Raw genomic sequence first — 25788 nt, 5'->3', positions numbered from 1 at the left:
CAAAATATAGAAGATGTAATTTATATAAATTTTTATTTTTAATTATAAAATTTATATTCTTTGTTGAAAATTTACAGAATACAGAAAAGCAAAAAAAGATTAAAAAAATCATGAATCATCCTAAATAGAAAGCTACTATTAACACTTTTAGAGTAAATCCTCCAGTCTGATTTCTATTCAGGTCTTTTTATCTCCCAAAATGTGGATAATACTGTTTTTACTTCTTAATTTGTTTTTCTTAATATAAATCCCTCATTTAGATTTTTAAGACTTTTTGTCTCTAATGTCACAAATATTTATCATTATTTACTTTTAATAATCTTTATGTATTTAATATACTGAAATTCTTAGTTGGTTTTTATGTAATTCAATTGATAAATCTTATACTATATAATTTCCACTTTTAGTATATGATTAGAAAGGTGTTTGTCATTTTAATTCTATGTAGTCTGTTAGTATTTATATGGTTTCATTTTAACATTAAAATTCTCAATTTCGCTGGAATTCATTTTGGTATATGATGTAATGTAAGAATCTAACTTTCCCTTCCACAATATTTAACAACTTTTCCTCTCCCAGGTGTGTTTAGGAGACTGTCCCTTTAAATCAGTTTGTCCTTTAAGTAAATCTGTCTCTAGAAATCATGCACTTGGCATTTGTATGTGTCTCTTTAAACTGAGTACTCAAAAGAGTACCAATCTCTTTAAATTTAGTTCCAGTACCTTTTTATGGCATCAGACCCATTAAGATGTACTGCCCTGGCCAGTGTGGCTCAGTTTGTTGAACACTGTACAGCACACCAAAAGGTTGCTGGTTCGATTCCTGGTCTGGGAGCATGCCAGGGTTGCAGACTCAATCCCCGGGGGGGGGGGGAGAATGCAGGAGGCAGCAAATTGATGTTCCGCTCTTACATCAATGTTTCTTTCTCTCCTTTCCTCCCTCTCTATCTATATATATAACAATATAAGAAGATGTACTTACTTTGACATTTGTTCCCTGCAGTTTGTGGTCTAATCTCCATTTTTGTTTTAAAAATGATTTCAGATTTTGAGTGAATTTAATCTTTTTGGTGATTATTCCAACTCACCCATAGATCCCTTCACTAGTGTTCTTCTGTCTTCCTCTAATGTTTTCCTCAGTCTGCTCTTCTTGCCTGGCAGAACTGGGGTAGGACAGGTGTGTGGGATGGGGCTGGTGTTTGTTTTCTTCCTTTCATTCATAGTTATATTTCAGTTGGGGCATTTTGTCTTTAAGTAATAATGAAGGTGTAGCTTTAATAGAATTGTTCCTAGATGTAAAGCTATTTCAGGTCATGTGGGAAGATTTTTGGAAAGTTATTACACAGTATCCTTGGTCTGCAGCTACCCAGAAGTCCTAATACTATATTCTTAACTTTAAGACATAGTTACCAAATTTTAAAAAATCAGAATTTAGTGAGTGGTCTTTTACCTGAATGTTTCTTCTTGGAGCTGTTCTAATTGAGTTTGGAGCTGCAGATGCCTCCTTCCTGCTGGACTGTTAGGATCTTCTATAGAATCAGATTGATTAAGTCTTTCCATTAATACCTGGTTCTCTGCCAACAGGCTGCTTTTCTCCTCTTGCAATGCTGCAACCTGTTAGAAGAAAGGAAGACAGCGGTTATTTCTCCCAATGACACTGGCATTAGCATAATCACCTGTGAATTACCATGATAAATTAAAACCTGTTTTTTAAAAAGTACAATAAAAAAATAATAAAATAAAAAGTACAATCAACCTTCACTTAAAACATTCAACATTATGCATCTTCATGTGAAGTAAAGAAAAACTGGAAACAGCACAAATGTCCATCAGCAAGTGAATGCATGAGTAAACTGGGGTATATCCATACAACTGAATACTATTTTAGTAATAAAGAATTAACTATTCATAATGACAAAATGAGTAAATCTCAAAATAATGCAAGAAGTATGACCCAAAACAAACAAACCACAACAGTATGCACTGTATGAGTACTTTTATATAAAATTCTAGAACATACAAGCTAATTTATAGGGACAGAAAGCAGTTTGGGACTGGAAGGGGATTACAAAGAGTCACAAGAAACTTGGCAGTTGATGGGTTCATTATATTGATTGTGGTGATATTACATGTTCATACATATGTTAACATCTATCAAACTTGTACATTTTAAATATGAGTAGTTTATTATATATCAAGAGGCCCAGTGCATGAATTTGTGCATGGGTGGGGTTCCTCAGCCTCGCTGGCTATCAGAGCCATCTGGCCCACGCACAGTGACCCAGCACTGACTGCAAAGGGGACTGCAGATCAGCCCAGCCTGCACCCTCTCCAATCAGGGACTCCTTGGGGGATGTCTGACTGCTGGTTTAGTCCTGATCCCTGTGAGCCTGCAGTCAGACATCCTTCTCGCAATCTGGGACTGCTGGCTCCTAACCGCTCACCTACCTGTTTGCCTGATTGCCCCTAACTGCCCTGCCCTGCCAGCCTGATCTCCCCCCCCAACTGCCCTCCCGTGCCGACCAATTTGGCTCTGATTGGTCATTTTCTATGCTAGTCAGCATTTCCGGGCCTGATCAGAGAGGCAGGCTGATCAGCAGCCCCTGCGGAGTCCCAGAGAGAAACAGAGGTGTGACTGCTGGTGAAGCCCGGAGAGAAAGAGAGATAAGAGCTGAGTAACAGCTGCCACGGAGGCTGCTGATCAGACTCTGCCTCTCTCTGGGCCTGATCTGCAGTCCCCTTTGCAATCAGTGCTGGGTCACTGTGCCTACACTGGTGGCAGTCAGTGCCACAGCAACCCAGCACCAACTGCAGGACTGACTTACGATATTCAATCAAGCCTTCGGTTGGTTGTTATGAATCCTGTGTTTTTATATATTAGGATTATTTCTCAAGAAAGCTATAAAAACAAAAGTTGCCTGACATTTCTAATTCTCCCTCTCCATCTCCCATTGCCTTCTGAACTCATTCTGCCTCTACCTTTCCACCAAAACTGCTGACCCGCTGACTTCCAGGTCACAGTACTCTACCAAGAACACTTACACAACCGATCACATCCTCCCCATTGAAGTATTTTCTTCACTTGGCTTCCAGGACACCTTGCTCCTGGTTTCTGTACCAACTCACTGGTCTACTTTCTCTCTCTTCTTTGTCTTATTTGCCCTGCTATTAGAGTACCCCACTACTTTTCTTTTCTAAACACAGTGATGGCTTCCAGTTTCATGACTGTAAACACCTTCTGTTCACGGACAACTGACATATTTCTCTTTCTAGCCTAGAACCCTGACCTGGATATCATGTCCACTTTGATGTCCAATAGGCATCTCTAACTTAAATTGTCCAAGCTGAACTTTTAATTAACCCCCGCCCAGTCCTTCCCCAGCCTTTCCCATCTTAGTAAATGGTAACTCTATCCTTCCAATTGCTTAGTCATAAGCCTTAACATCTTTCCACCACATCCAATCTGTCAGCAAATATCATTGGCTTTACCTTCAAACACATTTGGACCACTAGCCCTAAATTGAGATGACCTCAGCCAACGTAATTTTTTGCCTGGATTACTGCAATGACCACTTAATTTGGCCCTATTTTCCCTATATTCTCTTCTCCACACAGCAAAACAAGTACACTCCATTAAAACAACCAGATCAGAGGACTACTTCGTGCAAAATCCTCCAATGACTTCCCATTTACTGAAAGTCAAAGTCTTTCCAAAAGCTTATAAGGCCTCTCCAGACTGATTTCTAACTCCATTCCACTCCTGCCACCCTCACTATCCTGCTGTTCCTGGATGTACCACCACGCTCCCACCTCAGGCCTGTGCTCAGCCTGTAATGCTCTTCCTGAAAATCTGGGAGGCTTGCTCTAATACCTCTTTAGGATTTTACTACCATGTCACCTACTGTGGTGCACTTGTATTGACTACTCAATTTAAAACTACTAACTCTTCCTATCCTGGATACCCTATTCTACCTTTTCTGCTTTATTTTTCTCCAGAATACTTACCATCACTTAAAACTACATTATTTACTTATTGTCTGTCTTCCTTACTAGAATATAAACACCTTAGGTGTCGGAACATTTTATCTATTTTTCTATATCCCCTCACCTTCACTGTATGTACAGTAACTTGAGCAGTAGATGGTACACAGTAGGTGCTCAGTAAGTCTAGTGAATAAATGAATGAATCTAAAATGTCAGTTCTATAATTTATCAGCTTTCCATAAATGAGTCTTTTTTTTAAAATTATTTGGTTTTTTTTTAAACTTCAAATTTGCGTCACTTTTTTTAAAAAATATATTTTATTGATTTTGTACAGAGAGGAAGGGAGAGAGATAGAGAGTTAGAAACATCGATGAGAAAGTCATCGATCAGCTGCCTCTTGCACACTCCCTACTGGGGATATGCCCGCAACCAAGGTACATGCCCTTGACTGGAATCGAACCCGGGACCCTTCAGTCCCCAAGCCGACGCTCTATCCATTGAGCCAAACCGGTCTCGGCTAAATTATTTATTTATAGATTTTTGAGAGAGGAAGGGGGAAAGAGAGAAAGGGAGAGAGAGAGAGAGAGAGAGAGAGAGAGAGAGAGAGAGAGAGAGATATCGAGATCCATGTGAGTGAGAAACATTGATTGGTGCTTCCCACATGTGCCCCAGCTAGAGACTAAACCCACAACCTGGATAGGTACAGTGACCAGGAATTGAACCACTGCCTTTTGGGGTTCGGGATGATGCTCCAACCAAATGAGCCACACCAGGGTTATGTCTTTTCTCAGAACAGAGTTATGGCTCTATTCTATGCCACTGGTCTATTTCACCCATTTCTGCTCTTTCATTCTTTCTTAAATAAATGTTTACGGCTTAAAATTTTAAATTTTAAAAATTAATTTATTTGCTACTAATTTCTGACTTTAATTGCATCTGTATCATAGGGCATGATCTAAAGAAACAGATTTTTAAAAATTTTGTTAAGAACTGCTTTATAGTCCGACTGGTGTGGCTCAGGAGCATTGACCTCCTATGAACCAGGTGGTCACAGTTCGATTCCCAGGAAGAGCATATGCCTGGGTTGTGGACTTGATTTTCAGTAGGGAGCATGTAAGAGGCAGCCAATCAATGATCCTCTCGCATCATTCATGTTTCTATCTTTCTCTCCCTCTCCCTTCCTATCTGAAATCAATAAAATATATTTTTTTTTAAACTGCTTTATAACCTGGTATGTGGTCAAGTTTATAAAGGCTAAAACTTTAATGCTAGACTTATCACACTAGCAAAGGTTGCTAAAATATTTTAACTCAATATATTTGGCAGAAATCCTTTTCACAAACACAGAAAAAGGAAACTAATTAAAAATAATACAGAAACTTGATTTAAGCAAAATATCAAACAAGGCAAAGGGGCTTATAATGAAAAGCTAGTTTCCTATTGACATTTTCCACTTCTAAGGGACAACTAGTTTTTAAAGAAATTTTTAAAAGAATTTTTATTGATTTCAGAGAGAGAAAGGGAGAGGGAGAGAGAGAAACATCAATGATGAGAGAGAATCATCGATTGGCACGCCCTTCACTGAGGATCAAGCCTGCTAGTAGGCATGTGCTTTGACCAGAATCCAACCTGGTGACCTCATGGTTCATGGGTCAACATTCTACAATACCACCGAGCCATGTCAGCTGGGCAAGAGACAACTAGTTTTAACTATTTTAAATTCTATTGCTTTCAGTACTTACTTTACATCTCTTAATAATATGTTTTAAAACACTATTTCTTGATTTATCAACTTTAGACATTATCTCGTGACTCTTCCTCTGAAAAATTAAATCACAGCAACTTCTGACATCTCTCCTTTCTACAAATATTGTTATATCACTATTCTACTTCACTGGTCACTTCTGCAATTTTAAACAACTACTCACTGACTCATTTCACTCAATTATTCACCATTCATTCACTCACTCAGATATTCATTGTGTGCCTACTACATACTAAGCACTGTTGCAATTTTATTGGTGCAAGGCATACCGTGATGATTAAAACAGAGAAAGTTCTTATTCCACTGAATAGTTTTATATTCAAAACAAATCACATTAAATATATAAACAAAAACATATTAAGTAAACTAATAAATACATGCAAAAATGAGAGTGGCAAGTGCTATGCAGAGGGTTAAAGAAAGAATAATATGAGAGTCTGGATGATTACATTGGCTGACCACAGAGGACTTCTCAAGGAGGCCTAATTTAGTACTTGACACATTTAAGTGCCCAGTAAATATTTTATGACAAATAAACCAGGAGGTTTGAGCTGAGATTGAATGACAAGAAGGAGCCAGCCATGGAATGACTGTTGTCCCACAGAAGTGGTTCTTGACTCTCTTCTTGGAAAGACAAGAACATTAGTGGCCCGCCTCTTCCCTCAACACTCTTGCACTATTTCCATTCTCAATCTCTATCATCTAACCTTTACTTTCTTTTTTTTCTTTTTTTTAATACATTTTATTTATTTTTTACAGAGCAGAAGGGAGAGAGATAGAGAGTTTGAAGCATCGATGAGAGAGAATAATTGATCAGCTGCCTCCTGCACACCCCCTACTGGGGATGTGCCCGCAACCAAAGTATGTGCCCTTGACTGGAATCGAACCTGGGACCCTTCAGTCTGCAAGCCGACGCTCTATCTACTGAGCCAAACCGGTTTCAGCTGTACCTTTACTTTCTAATAAATCTCTACAAAACAATTATAAATGTTGAAAAGCCAGAAAGTTTACATTAAAGGTCATGTTCATGTTATAGGGCTACCCTTTTTTTTTTTTTTTTTTAATTCCTTTATTGACTAAGGTAATACATATGTATCTTTATTCCCCTATTAGGGGCTATCCTTATTTTTTCTCTCTCATAACTTCTCTGCACCTTGCCATTCACCAGTGAAACCAAGGGTTCCTATGACTTTGATTACATTTAGTTTTAAATCCTAGCTCTCAAAATCATATCCCTCTTTCCATATCTACCCCTCAGAGACCTAGCCTTTCCCCAATAACAGCAAACCCTGAGGCAGCAGCAGACAGGAGCAGGACCTGGATAATAGTCATAGTCTGGTCCTCTGGCAGGATGAAGAAAGTATCTTTACCTAAGTTAGGTTTCAGCTCCTGAGCATTAATGTGGAATTACCACCTGGCCACTTTCCCATGAGAACAAACAGGGATCTGGAAAAAGACTTCAGCCCTGTCCTCAAAATCTGAAGAAATAATGTATATTACCTTTACCTCGCCTCTGACCAATCAGTTCCCAGCATGACCCTAAAATCTCTAAGCTATGGTGTCTTGTGATTTTGTCTTATACATATAATCTATAATCCACACACCATTGGGGTATCGGATTTTTTGAGCATAAGTCTCCATATTGGCCAATTCAGTATTAAATTATTTTTCTTTCTATACTGCAAACTCCTGCTCATGCATTTCTCTGGATCAGTGCATGCAGGGAGGTAGAGTCAAGTAAAAAATTGCAAGTTACAGTAACACCAGGGATTAGTAAACATTTTTGTAAAAAATCAAATAGTGACTATTTTAGGCTTTGAGAGCAAAAGTCTCTGTGACAAGTACTCAACTCTGTCATTGTAGCATAAAAACAGCCACAATAATACATCAATGAATGTATAGCTATGCTACAATAAAACTTTATTTATAAAAACAGATGGCAAGTTGTAGTTTGCTAATCCCAATGTATAACTTTTTTTTTATTATTCAAAGATAATATTTATATTCTGCTTGTAAAATTAACTCTACTTTTATGTATAAGTTCTAAACTCTGATTAATAACATTTACATTACTAAATATTATTTACTATATAACCTGTGTGCTTTGATTACACTACTTTCTATATGCATCAAAGCAATCATCAATCCTTATGCTTTTCCAAGTAAAATGCTTCTAGTGCAAATGTTATCACCCCTTTGTAACCATTATCCAGTTTTAACAAATATCAAAACACAGTCCATTATGTTTAATCTATACCTTGACACACTCTCCCCAGCTCCCTCATTTTGAGGTAATCCCAGAAAAATAACTTTCTTATTTTCTTTATTTGTGAGATTTCTTTATCTTTTAATTATTCTACTGAATTTTTATTTTGTCAATTCTATTTTAAGTTTACTTAAAGTGTTTCTTGATCTCTACGTTTTCCTTTTTTAAAATAGCATCTTGTCCTAATTTTACAGACAGTATCACTAATTTTACTGGCAGTATTAGATTAAAAGGGAAAAAAATCTCTTCAACCTTCACCACTTCCTCTATGGCCAGTTTCTGGTTTATCTTGATCCTTTTTTATCTTTTGTTAAGCAGGTTTCCCTCACATTTAGAATTAGTCAACAGCAAGGGTCACTGGAAGCTATTTGGTACCACAGGCTTCACTTTAGGGCTTTAGCTATAAGAAAATGACCTTTATGTAAATTAGAGAACCCAGAAGAAAAAAAATGTAAAGGACCTCACTCTGCAATACTAATACTCAATCTAACCTCCCTATACTTCGGAGAAGATGGCTCTGACTGGGAAGCTGGCTATAGGTCATTCTATATGCAATGGGTTGATGGGACTTAACTCTTCTACATAAAACCTCTAGTTGCAGCCTCACTCAGCCTTCCCTTGTACCTGTGCTGTCCCTGGGGTTCTGCTTCAGTAGACTGCCCTTCCCTTCCTGGCCACTATATTCTTTATTCCTTTTAGCTATTCAGGACATTCCCAACTGCCTTCTGGCTTTCAGAGATTGGTGAAAACTGGTAGTGTGTCATGCTACTTATAACCAAGCCGATGGTTAAATATTCAGGAAAGGAAATTAATGTATTTGCTTAGTCTATCTTTAACCAGAAATATGTTTTCCTTTATTTTTCTTTAATTAGGGTTGCATTGTAGACAAATTGTACTTATGGCAGGACACAGTACATTTTGTGGTATTTTCAGTGATACATTTCAAGCAGGTGGTACATAGCACAGAACTCTTACCTGCATATCCAACTCATGGCATCTTTGAGCAATTTCTTCCTTGGCTGACAAAGCTTCATTTAGTTCCTCTGTAGTTTTCTTCAACTGGTTGGAAACAAAGAGATACAATAAGCATTTCAATATGAAGTGGCAACAATTAATAATTATATTTGTATTAGTAAGGAATTAAAATTTATCTTCCTTTTCTTTATGAGGGACAGGGAGAAATCAAGAACCTCCGTGTAAGAATCAAAATAAGGCACTTCTTTTTAAAAAATATATATTTTTATTGATTTTAGAGAGGAAGGGAGGAGAGAGAGATAGAAACATCAATGGTGAGAGAGAATCACTAATTGGCTGCCTCTTGCAAGCCGCTTAATGGAGACCGAGCCCACAACCCAGGCATGTGCCCTTGGCCGGAATCAAACCTGGGAACCTTCAGTCTGCAGGCAGATGCTCTATCCACTGAGACAAACCGGCTAGGGTCAAAGAAGGCACTTCTAACTTTGAATATCTTTTAGTCCTAAAATCTGTCTTTTCTGTATTTTGAATTTGGTTCTTTCTGCATATCAAGTTTTCCTACACATTTTCTATCTGGGCTACTTGATTCTTAGTAATGTTGACTTAAATAACAGACTTTTTACCCTAGTAAAATATGTATGTGCTAGAGGTCAAGGGTTTCAATTGTTAAAATATATAGCTAGTGTATTTCAATACAAGTTTTTTAGTCATTTTAAAACTTTAGGTTAATTTGTATATCATTTTTATTTTTTTATTTTTTTAATATATTTTATTGATTTTTCACAGAGAGGAAGAGAGAGGGATAGAGAGTTAGAAACACCGATGAGAGAGAATCATCGATCAGCTGCCTCTTGCACACCCCCCACTGGGGATGTGCCCGCAACCAAGGTACATGCCCTTGCCCGGAATCGAACCCAGGACCTTTCAGTCCATAGGCCGACGCTCTATCCACTGAGCCAAACTGGTCCCGGCTAATTTGTATATCATTTTTAAAATAAAAGACTTTTATTATTCTGATCCTCAACACAAACCAAATATTCCTGAGTTGTGCCCCATTATTTATATAAATTCTAAGTTAGCAAAGTATGAACAATTAACCAATTAGAATTAATCGCTTAATTATTAAAAAGAAAAAATTGATCAAAGTAAAATTATATTAGCCTCTCATTTCAGGTGACCAAACCTCTGTGTAAATACAAAAAAATTCATTCAGAGTAACAAGTTTAGAACCCAACACACCAGAAAGTAAAGGAAGGACCAATTACAACTTGAGTTAAAATTATAGTATCCCCCGCCCTACCCTGTTTGGCTCAGTGGATAGAGCTGCGGATTGAAAGGTTGGATTCTGGTCAAATGCATGTACCTTGGTTGTGGGCAGGCACATCCCCAGTAGGGGGTGTGCAGAAGGCAGCTGATTGATGTTTCTCTCTCATCGATGTTTCTAACTCTCTATCTCTCTCCCTTCCTCTTTGTAAAAAGTCAATAATAATAAAAAAAATTATAGTATGCCCTAAGATTTTCCTGCTAAACTTTTATAAACTATGGAGAAGAAATGAAAGAAGTCAAAGACCACAAAGGTTTCTCTTCAAGCTTTGGGGCAGATGTCCTAGAATAGCTGGAACACAGAAAGTGACAATGTAACTAACTGCATTTTATTGAAATGCAATAACTAAAATTACAAATTAACTCTCCCATTAAAACCATAAAAACACACTGCAGAGTTCCTTTAAAAATATAGGACTAAGTTTCTCAGTGCACTGTTTCTTAGTACATTTAAGTATGAAGGTTAGAGGAGAGATCTTCAATTGAAAAATAATATGAAATAAAATGTAAACTATCTTTTTATCATAAATTAGAAGCCCGGTGCATGAATTCGTGCATTGGTGGGGTCCCTCAGCCTAGCTGGCAATCGGAAATCAGGATCATCTCACCCAGTCCAGGTTGACCAGACCCCAGAAGCAAACTAACCTACATACAGGTCAGAGAGTCTGCCCCCCTGGTGGTCAGTGCATGTCATAGCGACTGGTCAACTGAACAGTTGATCAATTGGTTGGACACTTAGCATATTATGCTTTTATTATATAGGATAAATCATAAGATTATGTATACCAATGGAAAATGCATACAGTTTCCCAGAGAAATATCTATTGTGTTAAATGTAGTATACAGAAACATATCACTAACAGAAAAAGAAAAATCAGAACTAGAAAACACAAATTACAAAAAATGAAAGAAGTTAATTTATTTTAAAGTGGGTTATGCAATAATACTTTATTTACAAGTTACAAATTTAATTACAAATGTGTAGTATCCATAAGTGGCTTAAGTTCTTAAATTTTTGGTAAAATATAAAGAATTATTCCGATATATATTACAAAAGCAATTTCAACTGAATCATCCGTTTAGATCTTTGCATGCGTAAAAACAATGTGAATTAGATACCTGGCGATCAAGGTCAACATAGGCATCATTTCCAGCAGAGACGGGAGATTCTTTACTCATCAGCTGAAATTAAGATTTAAATGATTATAACTATGAGGCAAAAAAGACATTCTATATAATATACTTACACAACAAACATGAACACCCAGCAACTATAGAATTATAAAAATTAAAATGAAAACGCAAATGTAAAAGGAGTATTTTTTTATACATTACAACTTTTCAGCCTGGAACTTTGTTTTCATTCCAAGATAATGCCTTCATTTAAAATTATAGGTCTAAATTCTGATACTAATTTTCTTTGTGGGCCCAGTCACGAGAACCAAGTTTTATTCTTATCACTAAAAAGACAAGTTTTTAAGTTAAAAATGTGGCTAAATATTTAAAAAACATGGGCTTTTCAGTTAAAAAAAAAAAATAGCATCACTAGCCCTGGCTGATTTGGCTCAGTGGATAGAGCGTCAGCCTGTGGACTGATAGGTTCCAGGTTTGATTCTGGTCAAGGGCACATATTACCCAGGTTCTGGGCTCGATCTCCGGTAGGAGGGCGTGCAGGAGGTAGCCGATCAATGATTCTCTCTCATCATTGATACTTCTCTCTCTCTCTCTTTCCCTTCCTCCCCGAAATTAATAATAATAAAAAAAAGGCATATAATAAATGTGAAGAAATACAGAAAAGTGACATACTATTTTTAAAAAATATATATATTTTATTGATTTTTTACAGAGAGAGGAAGGGAGATAAAGAATTAGGAACATCAATGAGAGAGAATCATCCATCAGCCGCCTCTTGCACACCCCTACCGGGGATGTGCCCGCAACCAAGGTACATGCCCTTGACCGGAATCGAACCTGGGACCCTTCAGTCCGCAGGCCGACGCTCTATCCGCTGAGCCAAACCGGTTTTGGCGAAAAGTGACATACTATTAAAAAATAAAAAAGGCAGCTCTAAATATTTTTAAAGAATAAATGTGGGCAGCCCAGCAGGTGTGCCTTAGTGAACTGAACATCATCCCATGTACCACGAGGTCACTGGTTGGGTTCCAGGTCAGGGCACATGCCCGGGTTGTGGGCCCGATCCCTAGTAGGCATGTGCAGGAGGCAGGTGATTGATGTTTCTCTCTCCCTCTGCCTTTCTCTATCTAAAGGAAATAAAAACGCATTTTAAAAAACACACAAGTAAATGTGGACAACATCATAATATCCAAAAGGTGGGAAAACCTAAATGTCCATCAAATGAATGAATGGATAAACAAAATGTGGTATACCCAGACAATGGAATATTATTTAGCTATAAAATATTGATACATGCTACCACACAACCTTGAAAATATTATGTTAAATGAAACAAGCTGAGCACAAAAGGGCGCACATCCAATGACTCCATTTAAATGAAATATCCAGAATAGGGAAATTCAGTGACAGAAAACCGATTACTGGTTGCAGGGGCTGCAGGGAAGAGGAAATAAGGACTGCCTATTTAATGGGTACAGGGCTTCCTTCTGTGGTGAAGAAAAAGTTATGGAACTAAATAGTGGTTGTGTTTCCATAACATTATGAAATGTACTAAATGCCAGTAATGGCAAATTTATGCTATAAATATTTTACTATAATAAAAATTAAACATATAAACAGGATGTGCCTTAAATAAAAAGTCTACCATCTTACAAAAGCTCTTTTTTAATCCTATAATTTTATCCAGCTACCTACTGTTCTCCTCCTAAATCCAATCAGTCACCAAACCAACTGATGCAAGCTCTGATAATTTTCAACTCTGTCAACTTCCCTCTACCCTAACTGCTATATCTTGGTTCACCGCCCACCATCATTCACTATATAATTATTTAGCTAAAGTCTCTTAACTGCTCTACCTTTTTCTAACTTGTTGTTCTCCAATCCATTCTTTTCAGTGCACAGATTTTCTCAGATACAGACTTCAATATCTTTTCTCCTTAAAATCTATTGTTTTCCAAAATTTTGACTCTTAACAAAACTGCTCAATATCCTAATGATCTTGTCTCGTTTCACCTCTTATTTGTACCTTACAAAGTTTGCTACAGGCATTCTTTTAATACCCCCAGCATGCCATTCAGGACTTGCTTTCTCTTGTCTCCTGGACTTAAGCACAATTGTTGCCCTTTCCTTACCTTATTTCATTTTTCTGTGCTTGGTCTAGATGTCACTTTCTTGGAAAAGCCTTCCCTAATGTCCCCAACCAGAGTCAGATACTCCTTTGAGGTACTCCTTTCCCCCATCATGGCACTTTTCATTTTGAATGACTTGAATGTATCTGAATTGCTTGTTTAGCCATTTCTCCCATGAGACTTACACTTTGTGAGTCAAGAGACCATGTCTAACTTTTTCATAATTATATTCATACTGCCTACCACACCTCCTCTTACATATTAGGTACTAAACAAGTATGTGCTAATGAATAAAAGGAATATGTTCTTAGTAAATAAGTAATCTATTCTTAAAATCTCATTATACATACAAATTTTATATGTTGCTTTGTTCACTTGATAGCTTAAAATGTTTTCCTTTTGTCATAAGATACCTCCTATTTTGTGTGTTGCTGTTTTTTTCTTTTTTACAAGTTTTTATGAGCTACATAATATTCCATGGAATGGAAGTATCATATTTTAATTACTTACTCACCAGTGGATAGACTTTTCCCCCCTACATTTCCGATAATATAAAATAACAGAAATGTGGGGGAAATTCAGTAACTGTTATGCCCAATCTTGGTTTGAATTTTTAAATAATTCCTTGGGACAGAGTCATAAAATTAAAAAAAATTTTGGTCACAGATTTTAATTTTTAAAATATTACTGATTATAGATATAATGCTCATTATAGAAAAATTGGAAAATGTAAGAAAGAGTATAGAACATTCCATCACTTGGCAATGATTAACATTTTTGCAAATTTGTTTTCATTTATCTTAATTTTAATTTTTAACAGAAATGGAATTATGCTGTTCACTGTGCTGTTTCCCTAAGTATGTCACTATGTTTTTTTCAAAAATTTAATGTCTACATAATAAGCCAATATATCATTGTACCATAATTTCCTTATCCATTCCCCTAATGCTGGGCAGTTAGTTTTTTCTGCTTTTTAATTTTTAGTACTAAGAAATAATTCTGAAATAAACAATCTTGAGGCACTACAGCAGAGTGGTCACTGGTATGAGCTTTGGATTCTGAATTCTTAGATCTTAGTTCTAACTATGCCTCTACTTCTTGTGTGAACTTGAGCAAGTTATACTGTGAGATTTAAATGAGTATGACTTCCTTTAATAAAAATGAGGTAACTTCTAGCTTAAGTGTAAAGAGAAAAATTTTTTAAATGAGAATCTTTTAAATTTCTACTTCTATTCCTTAAACTCATGTTTGCTCCTTTATTTTCTCACAAGCTGTAAGCACAAAGCTCCAACGTACCTCTTGAATGGCTGTCATGACAACATGTTGAACAGATTCTTCCATCATCATAATGGCCTGGATGTACTCTGAAAACAAGAACAATCTGGGATGTCACTGTTCAAGTTAAAGAGAGTCAAGGGAGCAAAGGCTAACCACGAATTCTTATAAGGAGTTGCCAGTGTTTCGATTCTGCCTAGGCATTCCTCATATGACTGCACATATGTGCCATATGTAAAGGCTGCAAATCACAGTATTTATCTTTCCTTAACATGTCACCCAAACCCATCCCCAACCATTCCTTATAAAGTTGAGGCTACGACTAATGGTCACAGGAATGCAGGAATGTAAAGCTATGAAATGGTAAACCCTAAAGCCAGGGTGGAAAAAACTACATATTACTGTTCTTAAAATCTAAAAATTATCTTACTTTCACATTATTCTTTGTTATATGTTAAAAAAAACACACAACAACTTTCAAGTCTGAGCTTTATTCTTATATGACATAGAAGCACTGAATTGTGTATAATTCCAACATTAATATTCTCTACTATAGGAAAGAAAAATCTTAATGGATCTGAAAGCGGCTTAGGAGAAAGAATTAAGATGAATTTAACATAGAAACTGATATCACAGGTAAACAAATATTTAATAACCCTGAGCTTTTAAAATAATGATTCACATCTCTAACAAGCTCAAGGATCAACTTCATCAATCTTCCCCTTACCATTGCTGAAAAAGAGAAGGATCTCTTAGCTCAGTGGTGACAAAATTGGGGGAAAACAATGGCTTGCCTTCTTAAAAAGCCCTGGAAATAATTTTTATTATTTTCAAATCCAACAATGGATGACAAAAGTGACATTAAACATAAAAAAAAATTAATAAGCCAGCTAGATTCCAATAAAAATGGTAAATTTGTTTTAACTAGAGGCCCAGCGCACAAAATTCATGCACTTTGGGGGGGGGGGGTGTATTTCAGCTAAACCTGCACCCTCTTACAGTCCAGGAGCCCTCAGAGGATGTCTGACTGATGGCTTATGTCTATTCCCCGTGGGGAGTGAGCCCAAGCTGGCAGTCAGACAACCTTATGCTGCTGCAGAGGCGGGAGAAACTCCCACCACCACTGCTGCACTTGCCAGCTATGAGCCCGGCTAAGGGCTTCTGGCTGAGTGGTGCTCCTGCTGTGGGAGCACACTGACCACCAGGGGGCAGCTCCTGTGTTGAGGGTCTGGCCCCTGGTGGTCAGTGTGCGTCATAGTGACTGGTTGTTCGGTCAATTTGCATATTAGCCTTTTATTATATAGGATAAGAAACATTTAGAAGGGCAAAATAATTAGAAAATTTTAGTGTCATCCTGCCACACATATAAAAACAATCACAAAAACTTGTCTCAGCACTACAAGTGTTATTTGAAGGAGTCTTACTGTGAAATTGTTAAATTGTTCTGTCCCTTTTGCCAAGAGATGCATGTCTTTGGAATACCAGACTATAATCCTTTGCTTGTCAAGTAACTTGTTAAAAAGAAAAAAGTATTTTGATAGTACTATTTTATTATTAAAGTACAACATTCTGTTTCTGAATGCCAAATATTTTAATCAAAAACATGTTTTTAAGGAAGTATTGCCCTAACTACACTTTATACCCAATCAAATGTGTGGTTAAACACAAATGTACACAACACACTTAAATCACAGGCATTGTTCTTAGGCCAACAATAGGAATATATTGAAACGTAAAGCACTATTCAGTAAAAAACAAACAAAACCAAGCCTTTCTTCCAAATTTAATTTTTTGTTTTGTTGAGGAGGAGCACCCAATGAGTGTTGAAATGCAAAGGAGTTCTTTTAGACATTCTGTTCCAAGGTACCAAACACAGAATTCCAAGGCTACTGCAGAAAATGGCGTAACTAGAATGACTAAAACAACCCTCAAAATAAAGACTGTGAACATGGAAGAGAAGAAGCAGTGGCGCTGATAATGGGGAAGGAAGACATCATGACAGCCTACTGGGAGTGAGGACACAGAATAGGGAGGTGAGGAAGTTATTAGTAAGGTGTGAGAGGGGAAGCGTTAGTTAAGAAGCGGTGTTGCCACGTCAAGGCCCTTCCCCGCGAACACCGTAAAATGCTAAATGATAAAATGATGATGAGAACTACATTAATGTACAATTTTTGAAAAGTGAAAATATAATGTAAAAGTCTTAGAGGTCCAAATACAAGTATGTATGATTATTGGGCGCAGAGCTATGAGACTATGCTGAAGAATGAGGTGTGCTATATCAGGGAGTTGATCCTGAAAACTTATCTTTTTGGTCCAAAATTTACAGCACAGTTTAATAGAAGAGTATGAAGTTTGAATGTGAGATAGGGATTTTTGTCCTTGCCTAGCCTTTAACAAGCCCAAAATCTTGGGTAAGTCATGTAATACTTATGCGTCTGAGTTTCCTAATCTGTAAAAAGTAATTTTTTGTTCTGTTAGTGTCTAGTAAAGAAAGTACCAAGCAGAAAGGAGACACTCAGTAAATATTATTATTAGTGTTTTTTCTACTACTAATCCTTGCTTCTTCAAATTTACCACCACTTATTTGTTCCAATTTGAGAAGTCAGATAGTTCAATGTTCTGACCAATTGTTCCTTACTTCTAACTGAAGAAACCATCTTAAAGTCCTGATATTTTTGTTTTTTTAAAAAAATATTTTTATTTATTTCAGAGAGGAAGAGAGAGGGAGAGCGAGATAGAAACCTCAATGATGACAGAGAATCACTGACTGACTGCCTCCTACACACCCCACACTGGGGATTGAGCCTACAATCCAGGCATGTGCCCTGACCGGGAATTAAACCATGACCTCCTGGTACATAGGTCAATGCTCAACCATTGAGCATCACCAGCTGGGCCAAAGCCGATTTTTTGTATAGTGCTTTATAGATTATAAAGCAAATACACATACACAACATCACACACTCCTCGTGACTATCAGGTTTTGTGTACTCACTCTGTAGATGGGGGAACATTTGGCTGAATGTCTTGTCTGATGTTGATTATGTGGTAAATGCAGTCACTTTAGTAAGCCTTATGTTAATGTCATAAATGTACACATATTACCAAGTAATATGTAATAATGCAAAAATCCATTTAATTTAATTCTTAGCTCTCAACTATGTTCCAGAGAGCAGAGAATGACCTCCTGATAATTGAAATGTTAAAATCCTCTTCAAAGTTTTCATCATTTATATATAATTTCAGGGAAAAACTGAAACTAGGTTTTAAACAGAACACTTGATCTGTGTGAGAAGCTTGATAAATATAATTGTCTTCTTTTCCACCGGACTATGCATATAGTAACATCCTTGTCTTTTCCTAATCTTTCCCTCTAATAAATATGATTAGCCAAGTCATTAATAGCTAGATACTTCAAAGGACCCTTACTGATTAATCTCCTTTCAGGATAAATATGTAAGCTATTATCTGAATTCAATGAACTACATTAAATAACTTTTCATCCACCTTTTAAAATCAAAGCATCTGTTTATTTAATATGTCTTTAATCTTTTTATACTAATCTTATAATCTTTTACAAAAATTTGTTAGACATGCCGGGACGGTTTGGCTCAGTGGATAGAGCGTTGGCCTGTGGACTGAAAGGTCCCAGGTTCAATTCCGGTCAAGGGCATGTACCTTGATTGCGGGCACATCCCGAGTACGGGGTGTGCAAGAGGCAGCTGATCGATGATTCTCTCTCATCGATGTTTCTAACTGTCTATCCCTCTCTCTTCCTCTCTGTGAAAAATCAATAAAATATACTTTAAAAAAATTTGTTAGACATTTCAGTAATATACAAAAAACAAAATGTAGAAAATTTTAATTCTTGAGTTAAATTAAGTAAACAACTAAAATTTCCTGTAAGAGCATGGCTGCTAAAATCTAATAATGGGGTTAAAGCGAAATACTTTGTTAGAAAAAAATTCCTGAATCAGAAACCAATAAAACAATGTTGACAGTTATTAAACTTAGAACTAGAACACCAAAAATTAGTACAGGCAGCAAGTTAGTAAAAATTTGTTTTGTATCACTAGAGGTGGGGTACAACAAAGAAGAAAGACCTTTGGGCTTAAAAAAATCCATCTTCTTCAAGGGTCATATAAATAGCAGTAAATAATCCCTAAGTACTTTTATCCTGCTTCATTTCATCTCCCTTTATCCTTCTCACTATTCTCTAATTGCCTTTTTTAATACCTCAAAGGTAACAAAGGTCTTTCTGACATTCAATTTCTACTATTCAGATTACTATTAACCCACATTCTCCATATCTTTGCTTAAATAACTTCCCTGCCCCCCATTACCGCACTCACTTTATGCAGATTACCTCATTCTGTGTGGCATTATTTATTGCCCTCCACCTCCACTCAAGTACAAGTTCCCTGAGGAAGGTATCACGTCTGCTTGGTCTGATACTGTGTTCCTAGCCCCAGCACAATGCATGAATTCAGTAAATATTTGTGAAATAAATCCTACATACTTGCAAACTAAAATATCTAATTTAAGTTCCAAGAGCTGAACTGAACTAGTATATTATTATTATCTACATTAGAGGCCCAGAGCACGAAATTCGTGTGCGGGTACGGTCCCTAGGTCTGGCCTGCAATCAGGGCCATCTTCCCGGCTGCCCACAGCTGGTTCCGGCCCTGCCCCTGCCCACACGCACCCCACCAACCCCCCCATTCCACTCCCGTTTCCCTTTCACCATCAGGTGATTGGTACCTGATGGCAGGGGGGGGGGGGTGGGAGGGATAGAAAGGTTGGCTGTCCAGCTGTTCCTGCCCACTCTCAGGCCTGCCACCTACCCCAATTCCCCATCAGGCGATCAGAGCCTGCCAGCCGGGGAAAGGGACCAAGAGGTGGTCAGTGTACCTCAATAGTGACTGGTCCAGCGGTTATTCTGGTTGTTCCGCCTTTAGGGTCAATTTGCATATTACCCTTTTATTATATAGGCACAGAGGCCTGGTGTATGTGTGGGGACCGGCTGGTCTGCCCTGATCGGGGCCCCGGATCCAGGTGGGAGGTCCCTCCTGGGGGGGTGGGGGTGGGGGTGGCAAGGCCCGCCTAGGTGAGGGGCACCTGCGGTTTGTAGGTCAGCCTGGCTTCACCACCATGGGGTGGGGGTCTCCATTGGGGGCAGGGCTGGCCTTGGCGAGGGTCTGCGAGCAGTTTGCAATAATATTATAATATTATTTTAAATGCATATACTAACTTCAAATAAATTACCTTGCTTCTGTTCACAATTCACAGCACAGCCTAAAATGAGTTGAAGCATCCTCCCGAGCTCTGCAGCATCAGAATGCTCCCCAATAAGGTTCACATCAGGAAGGGTAAAGTCATTAATTTGCTGCCCTAAAATCTAAATAGAGATAAAGGGATTAGAGTTGCATTTACACCTATAGGACCAAATAAAGTATCTGATAAAGACTAGATTGTTGGCAACAGAATCTCACTGATAAGGACAGAGCTGTCCGGTCAATCTCACTCCCAAGTTCTATTTTTACCCATACACCTAAGTTATAACTATCTTGAGTCACAGCAAGTTAGGCCCCAATCTGGTATATGGTATGTACACTTAGCAAAGAAATTGAGTACTACTGATCCCACTACCATCCCCAGAAAAACTGGATGTGTGTACTCTGACGTAGAGCCAGTGAAGTTCTGACCCAGGGGGCACCAGTAAGAGTGGATATTAAATATAGATTCATGTCCCCAGTGGTAAGTTTCCTCCTAGTCACCTTCACCTATTTGACTCCAAAATGCTGATAGCATGACACCTGTACCAGGAAGGAGAATGGAAGATTCCTTTACGGGGAAATGAGAGTGATCCCAAAGGAAGTGACTTATATGAAGACAAGTGGGTAGGTCTCTGACTGATAACCCCGCAGTGAAAAATGAAGATCCTAAAAGCACAGAAGCAGGATGAATGCAGCTGCAGTGTTATGGGTAAGGGGAGAAGAGTGTAAGAGGAAGTTAGAGGGGTCATGAAGTACCTGGTGTCACATAGTAAGAAGGATTTGATTCTCAATGCAATAGGAAACCACGAAAGACTTTGATTAGAGAATGACATAATTAAATTTATATTTTAAAAAATCATCCTGGCTTTAGAGTAAAGAACAGACCATACAGGGAAAGAGTGAAATCAGGGTCACCAGTTGACAATTCTAGTAATCTAAGCAAGCGCTAATAATGATGGTTTGGTATAGGGTGGTGGCAGTAGAGATGGAAAAAGCTGTAATTTGGAGGCTTAAGTAATAGGTCTTTCTGATGATCTCAAAAGAAGGAAAGGACTACAGGGTGATTTGTAAGTTTTGGGTTTGAGCAGTAGGGTGGATGGTAGAGTCACATACTGAGATGATAAGGGTAGATGATGTAAGTATAAATGTAGATAAATCCAATAAGCTTGTGGGGGGAAAAACAGGAAATCACATAGGTCTTTAAGCTGTGTTGTGTCCACTACAAATTAAAGGTAAAACTAGTCCACAGCCTGATTTCACCCCCTCACCCCCAGCAATGTCTTGACTGTTCTGATGCAGACTGAAAAGATAAACTGAGTTAATCAAGGGAGGGGGTTTCCGCTAAAGAATACAGTGGAAGTATTTAAGGGAGTTGATTATAATAATGCATAGACTCTAAACCACATTCACAAGTAAGGGAAGAAAGGAGATAATAAATAGCAGAAAGCAAGGTTTGACATAAATTAGATTTACCTACTATAAATTATTCATATTACAGTGAAAACTATTTATCCAGGAACCATATAATATGGTTGTTTAAACCACATCCTAGAAACTATGAAAGATAAACTGATTACTAATTCTGAGATAATTTTTCCTTTAGTTGAAACTATTATAAAATTAAATTATCCTAGCAGAATGAGAAAAGTCTTTACCTCATGATTATAATCCAAGATTCCTTTTAAAATTTTCTTTAGATTGCTTATCTGTTTAAAGAGACAGAAAAACAACAGGATAAATCAAAATACAGTTTAACAAAAAATTTCTAAATCAACTAATCAAACAAGTTAATCATAAAGAAAATATAAAAAAAGAAAATTTAATAGCATATTTGAATTACCATCATCAAAAAAGGACTCTTGCCAAAACCGGTTTGGCTCAGTGGATAGAGCATCGGCCTGAGGACTGAAGGGTCCCGGGTTTGATTCCGGTCAAGGGCATGTACCTTGGTTGTGGGCATATCCCCAGTAGGGGTGTGCAAGAGGCAGCTGATAGATGACTCTCTCTCATTGATGTTTCTAACTCTATCCCTCTCCCTTCCTCTCTGTAAAAAAATCAATAAAATATATATATATTTTAAATTTATTTAAATTTAATTTATTTAATCTAAGATATTTATTTAACAAATTAAAGCTTCTAATAATATTAAAATTTCAATATTATGACCAAAATTGGACGGTAAGTGAGATTTAACACTAAGATTAAATTATTCAGATTTTTTTCAGCTAAAGAAAAAATGTCCCATCCTTAATGAAGACTTAAGTTCTATGTAGTTTTCCATAGAAAAATGGAGTTGCATCTTACATGGAGGTTAAGTTCTACCAGTAAAAGCATTAGGTAAATATTACCCTTGGAAATCTTTTCTCTTTTAAAATATATTTTTATTGATTTCAGAGAGGAAAAGAGAAAGATATATATAAAAACATCAATGAATAGAGAGAATCATTGAATGTTGCCTCCTGCATGCCCCCTACTGGGGATACAGCCCACAACCCAAACATGTGCCCTGATTGGGAATCCAACCGTGACCTCCTGGTTCATAGGCTTATGCTTAGCAACCGAGCCACGTTAGCTGGGCTACCCTTGGAAATCTCTCTTTTAAAAAAAATATATTTTTTTTCACTGATTTCAGAGAGGAAGGGAGAGTGAGAGAGATATAGAAACATCAATGATTAGAGAGAATCATTGACTGGTTGCCTCCTGCAAGCCCCCCATTGGGGATCGAGCCCACAACCCAGGCATGTGCCCCTGACTGGAATCAAACCTGGGACCCTTCAGTCCCCAGGCCAACGCTCTATCCACTGAGCCAAACCAGCTAGGGCTGGAAATCTCTTAAAGTAACCTATGACGTATGTTTCCAAATTCCTCCACTGTCAGAAAATGTCAGAAAATATTGCTGTTTCTTCAATTGAGCACCAAAATAAATATTTAAGAGCCATAAGGTTAAAAAGTCATATCTTTAAATGCTAGGATAACACTGCATTGCAAGATACTTGTGCTCTAAGAAGTAACCTAGAACAGACAGGATGAGAGACCAACATACAGATGTCTCCCACTCACTCACTCCAGAAAACAGATTCAAGGGCCATGTTTTCTGGATGAAATGACAGGCAGAATCACCTGCGCTATTTATTGTAAGCCATTATTTTTTCCTCTTTTTTTTTTTTTTTTTTTTACACAATTCATATGGTTGCATTTGTGTTAAATTAAATGTGCATATAATATGATTCTGTCGATCATCTACTTTGCAGTTCCTAGCCAATGTTAGTAGCTGAGGATGTCCTAGGACAAAAGGCAGCAGAACCTATGACCATAAAATAAAAGAGGCTGAATCACAGCAATGCGATCCAATGGTTAACCACAGACATTTTAAATTAAAAACAAAACAAAAAAACCCTGAAAACTTTATTTAAATATTTTTCACATATAAACTAATGTTTATACTTCCAGAAAAACCTGGAGACATGAAAAATATATAATACTAGAGGCCCGGTGCATATTTGTGCACTGGAGGGGGGAAAGGGCCCCTCAGCCTGACCTGCACCCTCTTGCAGTCCAGGACCGCTCAGGGGATGTCTGCCGAGAGGTCCCTAGCTCTGCCAAGGAGGCGGGAGAGGCTCACCGCCGCTGCATTTGCCAGCCATGGGCCCGGCTTCTGGCTGAGCGGTGCTCCCCCTGTGGAAGCACACTGACCACCACGGGCCGCTCCTGCGTTTAAATATCTGTCCCCTGGTGGTCAGTGAGGCCATAGCAACCAGTCGTTCCTCCATTCGGTTGATTTGCATATTAGGGTTTTATTATATAGGATACTTTATTTTCTTTATTTTAGTAGGTTCATTTTTTTTCATATTTGAACATTTTAAATTAGAATGCCTTAAATAAGCAATGTGTTCACTGGTCCTGGCTGAGTAGCTTAGTTGGTTAGAGCAGCGCTCTCCAACCTTTCAGACCTATAGACCACCAGTTGGCGATCACTGCCCCAAAGGTTTCCTTAAACCAGCGGTCACCAACCTGTGGGACCAATGGTGACCACTGGGTTAGAGAATCACCCCCAAATACCAAGGTTGCAGGTTTGATCTCCAGCCAGGGCACAGACAAGAATCAACCAATAATACATAAATAAGTGGAACAAGAAATCAATATTTCCTTTTCTCTCACCCTCTCTCTCTTAAAATCAATCAGTCAATAAAATTTTTTAAATCAATGTGTTGATTTAAATTATACTTACTAATATTTTCTCATTATTAACACTAGCAGTTACCATTACATATTCCATACATTATGCTAAGTACATTACATACATTAACTCATTTATTTCTATGAAGTGGGTTCTATCACAATACTCATTTCACAAATGGGGAAACTGAGGCATAGAAAAGTTAAAAGACTTTCCCACAGATAGTAAATGGCAGAGCTGTGATATAGACATAAGCACTCTGGCTCACTATACCTTACTACTTTCCATTACATTTTAGTGAGCAATTTCAGGTTAGCTCCAATCTTCAAATCTAGATTATTTCATTAAAAACTACCTAAGTTTCTAAAGCTTACTGAACACATCTGATAAAAAAATCAACAAATTTTATATACACCAAGTAAAATATTAATTTACAGATAGAAAAAAAGAAAGAAAATACCTTTAGCCTCCAATTATCTCCCACTTCAGATTTGATTCTGTTTAGCCAATTTTCATCAAAATATACAGGATCTCTACAAATAAGAAAAAGCTAGTACATTAAGATCATGTAACTATCAGGGTAAAAACAAACAAAAAAGAAAATTGAAACCCATCCCATATCACCACTTAATTGCAACATAAAAATGTATTTGCCACATATCAGTCATTGAATAGCTCAGTACATGAGACCAGATACAATTATAGATTTCTCTAAAATCAACTTGACTGTTTTCAGCTCATTAAAAGATAAAAAGTAATAACATAGTTATTATAGTTTAAAAACAAATTATAGCTAAATACACTAAATTGGAATTAACATAACCTGTAGACACCAGACTAATATCTAAAAATTTAAAATAGGTGTAATTTTAAATAGACAAAAGAAATATACTATTAAGGTTAAAATAAATTTTCAACTAATATTTCAATGACCACCATCATTTAATACTTCAAATGCCACCAATACCGTCTCTAAAATATCAATTTTTAAAAATAATATGAACTGAGAACCTATATTTCTCATATATAATACTAGGTGTTAGACAAAGTTGGACACCATTCCTATTTGCAAAAGGCTTAACATCTAAGATAACATTTGTGTGGACAAACTGAAACAAGAACAGAATCTGAATATACTTATGGCTATTTTTCTTAGGAAAATCTCCCAACACTAGAAAGGAAGAAAAACAGAACAAAACTTTTTAGCCCAGCATGATCCTCATTTCAAAGGTTCTAAAACTGATGCTCTAAGAAATTATTTGTTCAAGACCACAGAATGTTTGTCTATGTTTTGTTCACTGCAGAACTGCCCAGTATCTCCTGTCCAACGCATAGCAGGTTCTCTATAAATATTTGTGGACTGAAATGTATTTGGAAAGAGCACATTCATTTAATAAACTTCCAATGTACTACTTGTGCAGAATATAGCAAGAATAGTAGTTTACAGCTTTTTTATATTCAGTAGGACTTTTCTTAGTAATAAAC

At 37.2% G+C, this 25788-nt stretch overlaps 1 protein-coding gene across 1 annotated transcript in view; it reads right to left on the bottom strand.

Annotated features, from left to right (window-relative positions):
- Positions 1-25788, bottom strand: part of HOOK3 (hook microtubule tethering protein 3) — a 77870-nt gene that overhangs the window by 42204 nt on the left and 9878 nt on the right. Inside the window, exons 3-9 of the mRNA XM_084879832.1 lie at positions 24764-24836; positions 21782-21832; positions 20116-20248; positions 14872-14939; positions 11432-11494; positions 8990-9073; positions 1450-1613 (exon numbers count right to left, since the gene is read on the bottom strand). Coding sequence (XP_084735958.1) covers positions 1450-1613; positions 8990-9073; positions 11432-11494; positions 14872-14939; positions 20116-20248; positions 21782-21832; positions 24764-24836 — 636 coding nt within the window. The remainder of the gene's footprint in view (positions 1-1449; positions 1614-8989; positions 9074-11431; positions 11495-14871; positions 14940-20115; positions 20249-21781; positions 21833-24763; positions 24837-25788) is intronic.

This window comes from Pipistrellus hanaki (assembly GCF_964339955.1).
Source record: "Pipistrellus hanaki genome assembly, chromosome: 3".
NCBI classification, from domain to species: Eukaryota; Metazoa; Chordata; class Mammalia; order Chiroptera; family Vespertilionidae; genus Pipistrellus; species Pipistrellus hanaki.
This window is presented reverse-complemented; position numbering and strand designations above follow the sequence as displayed.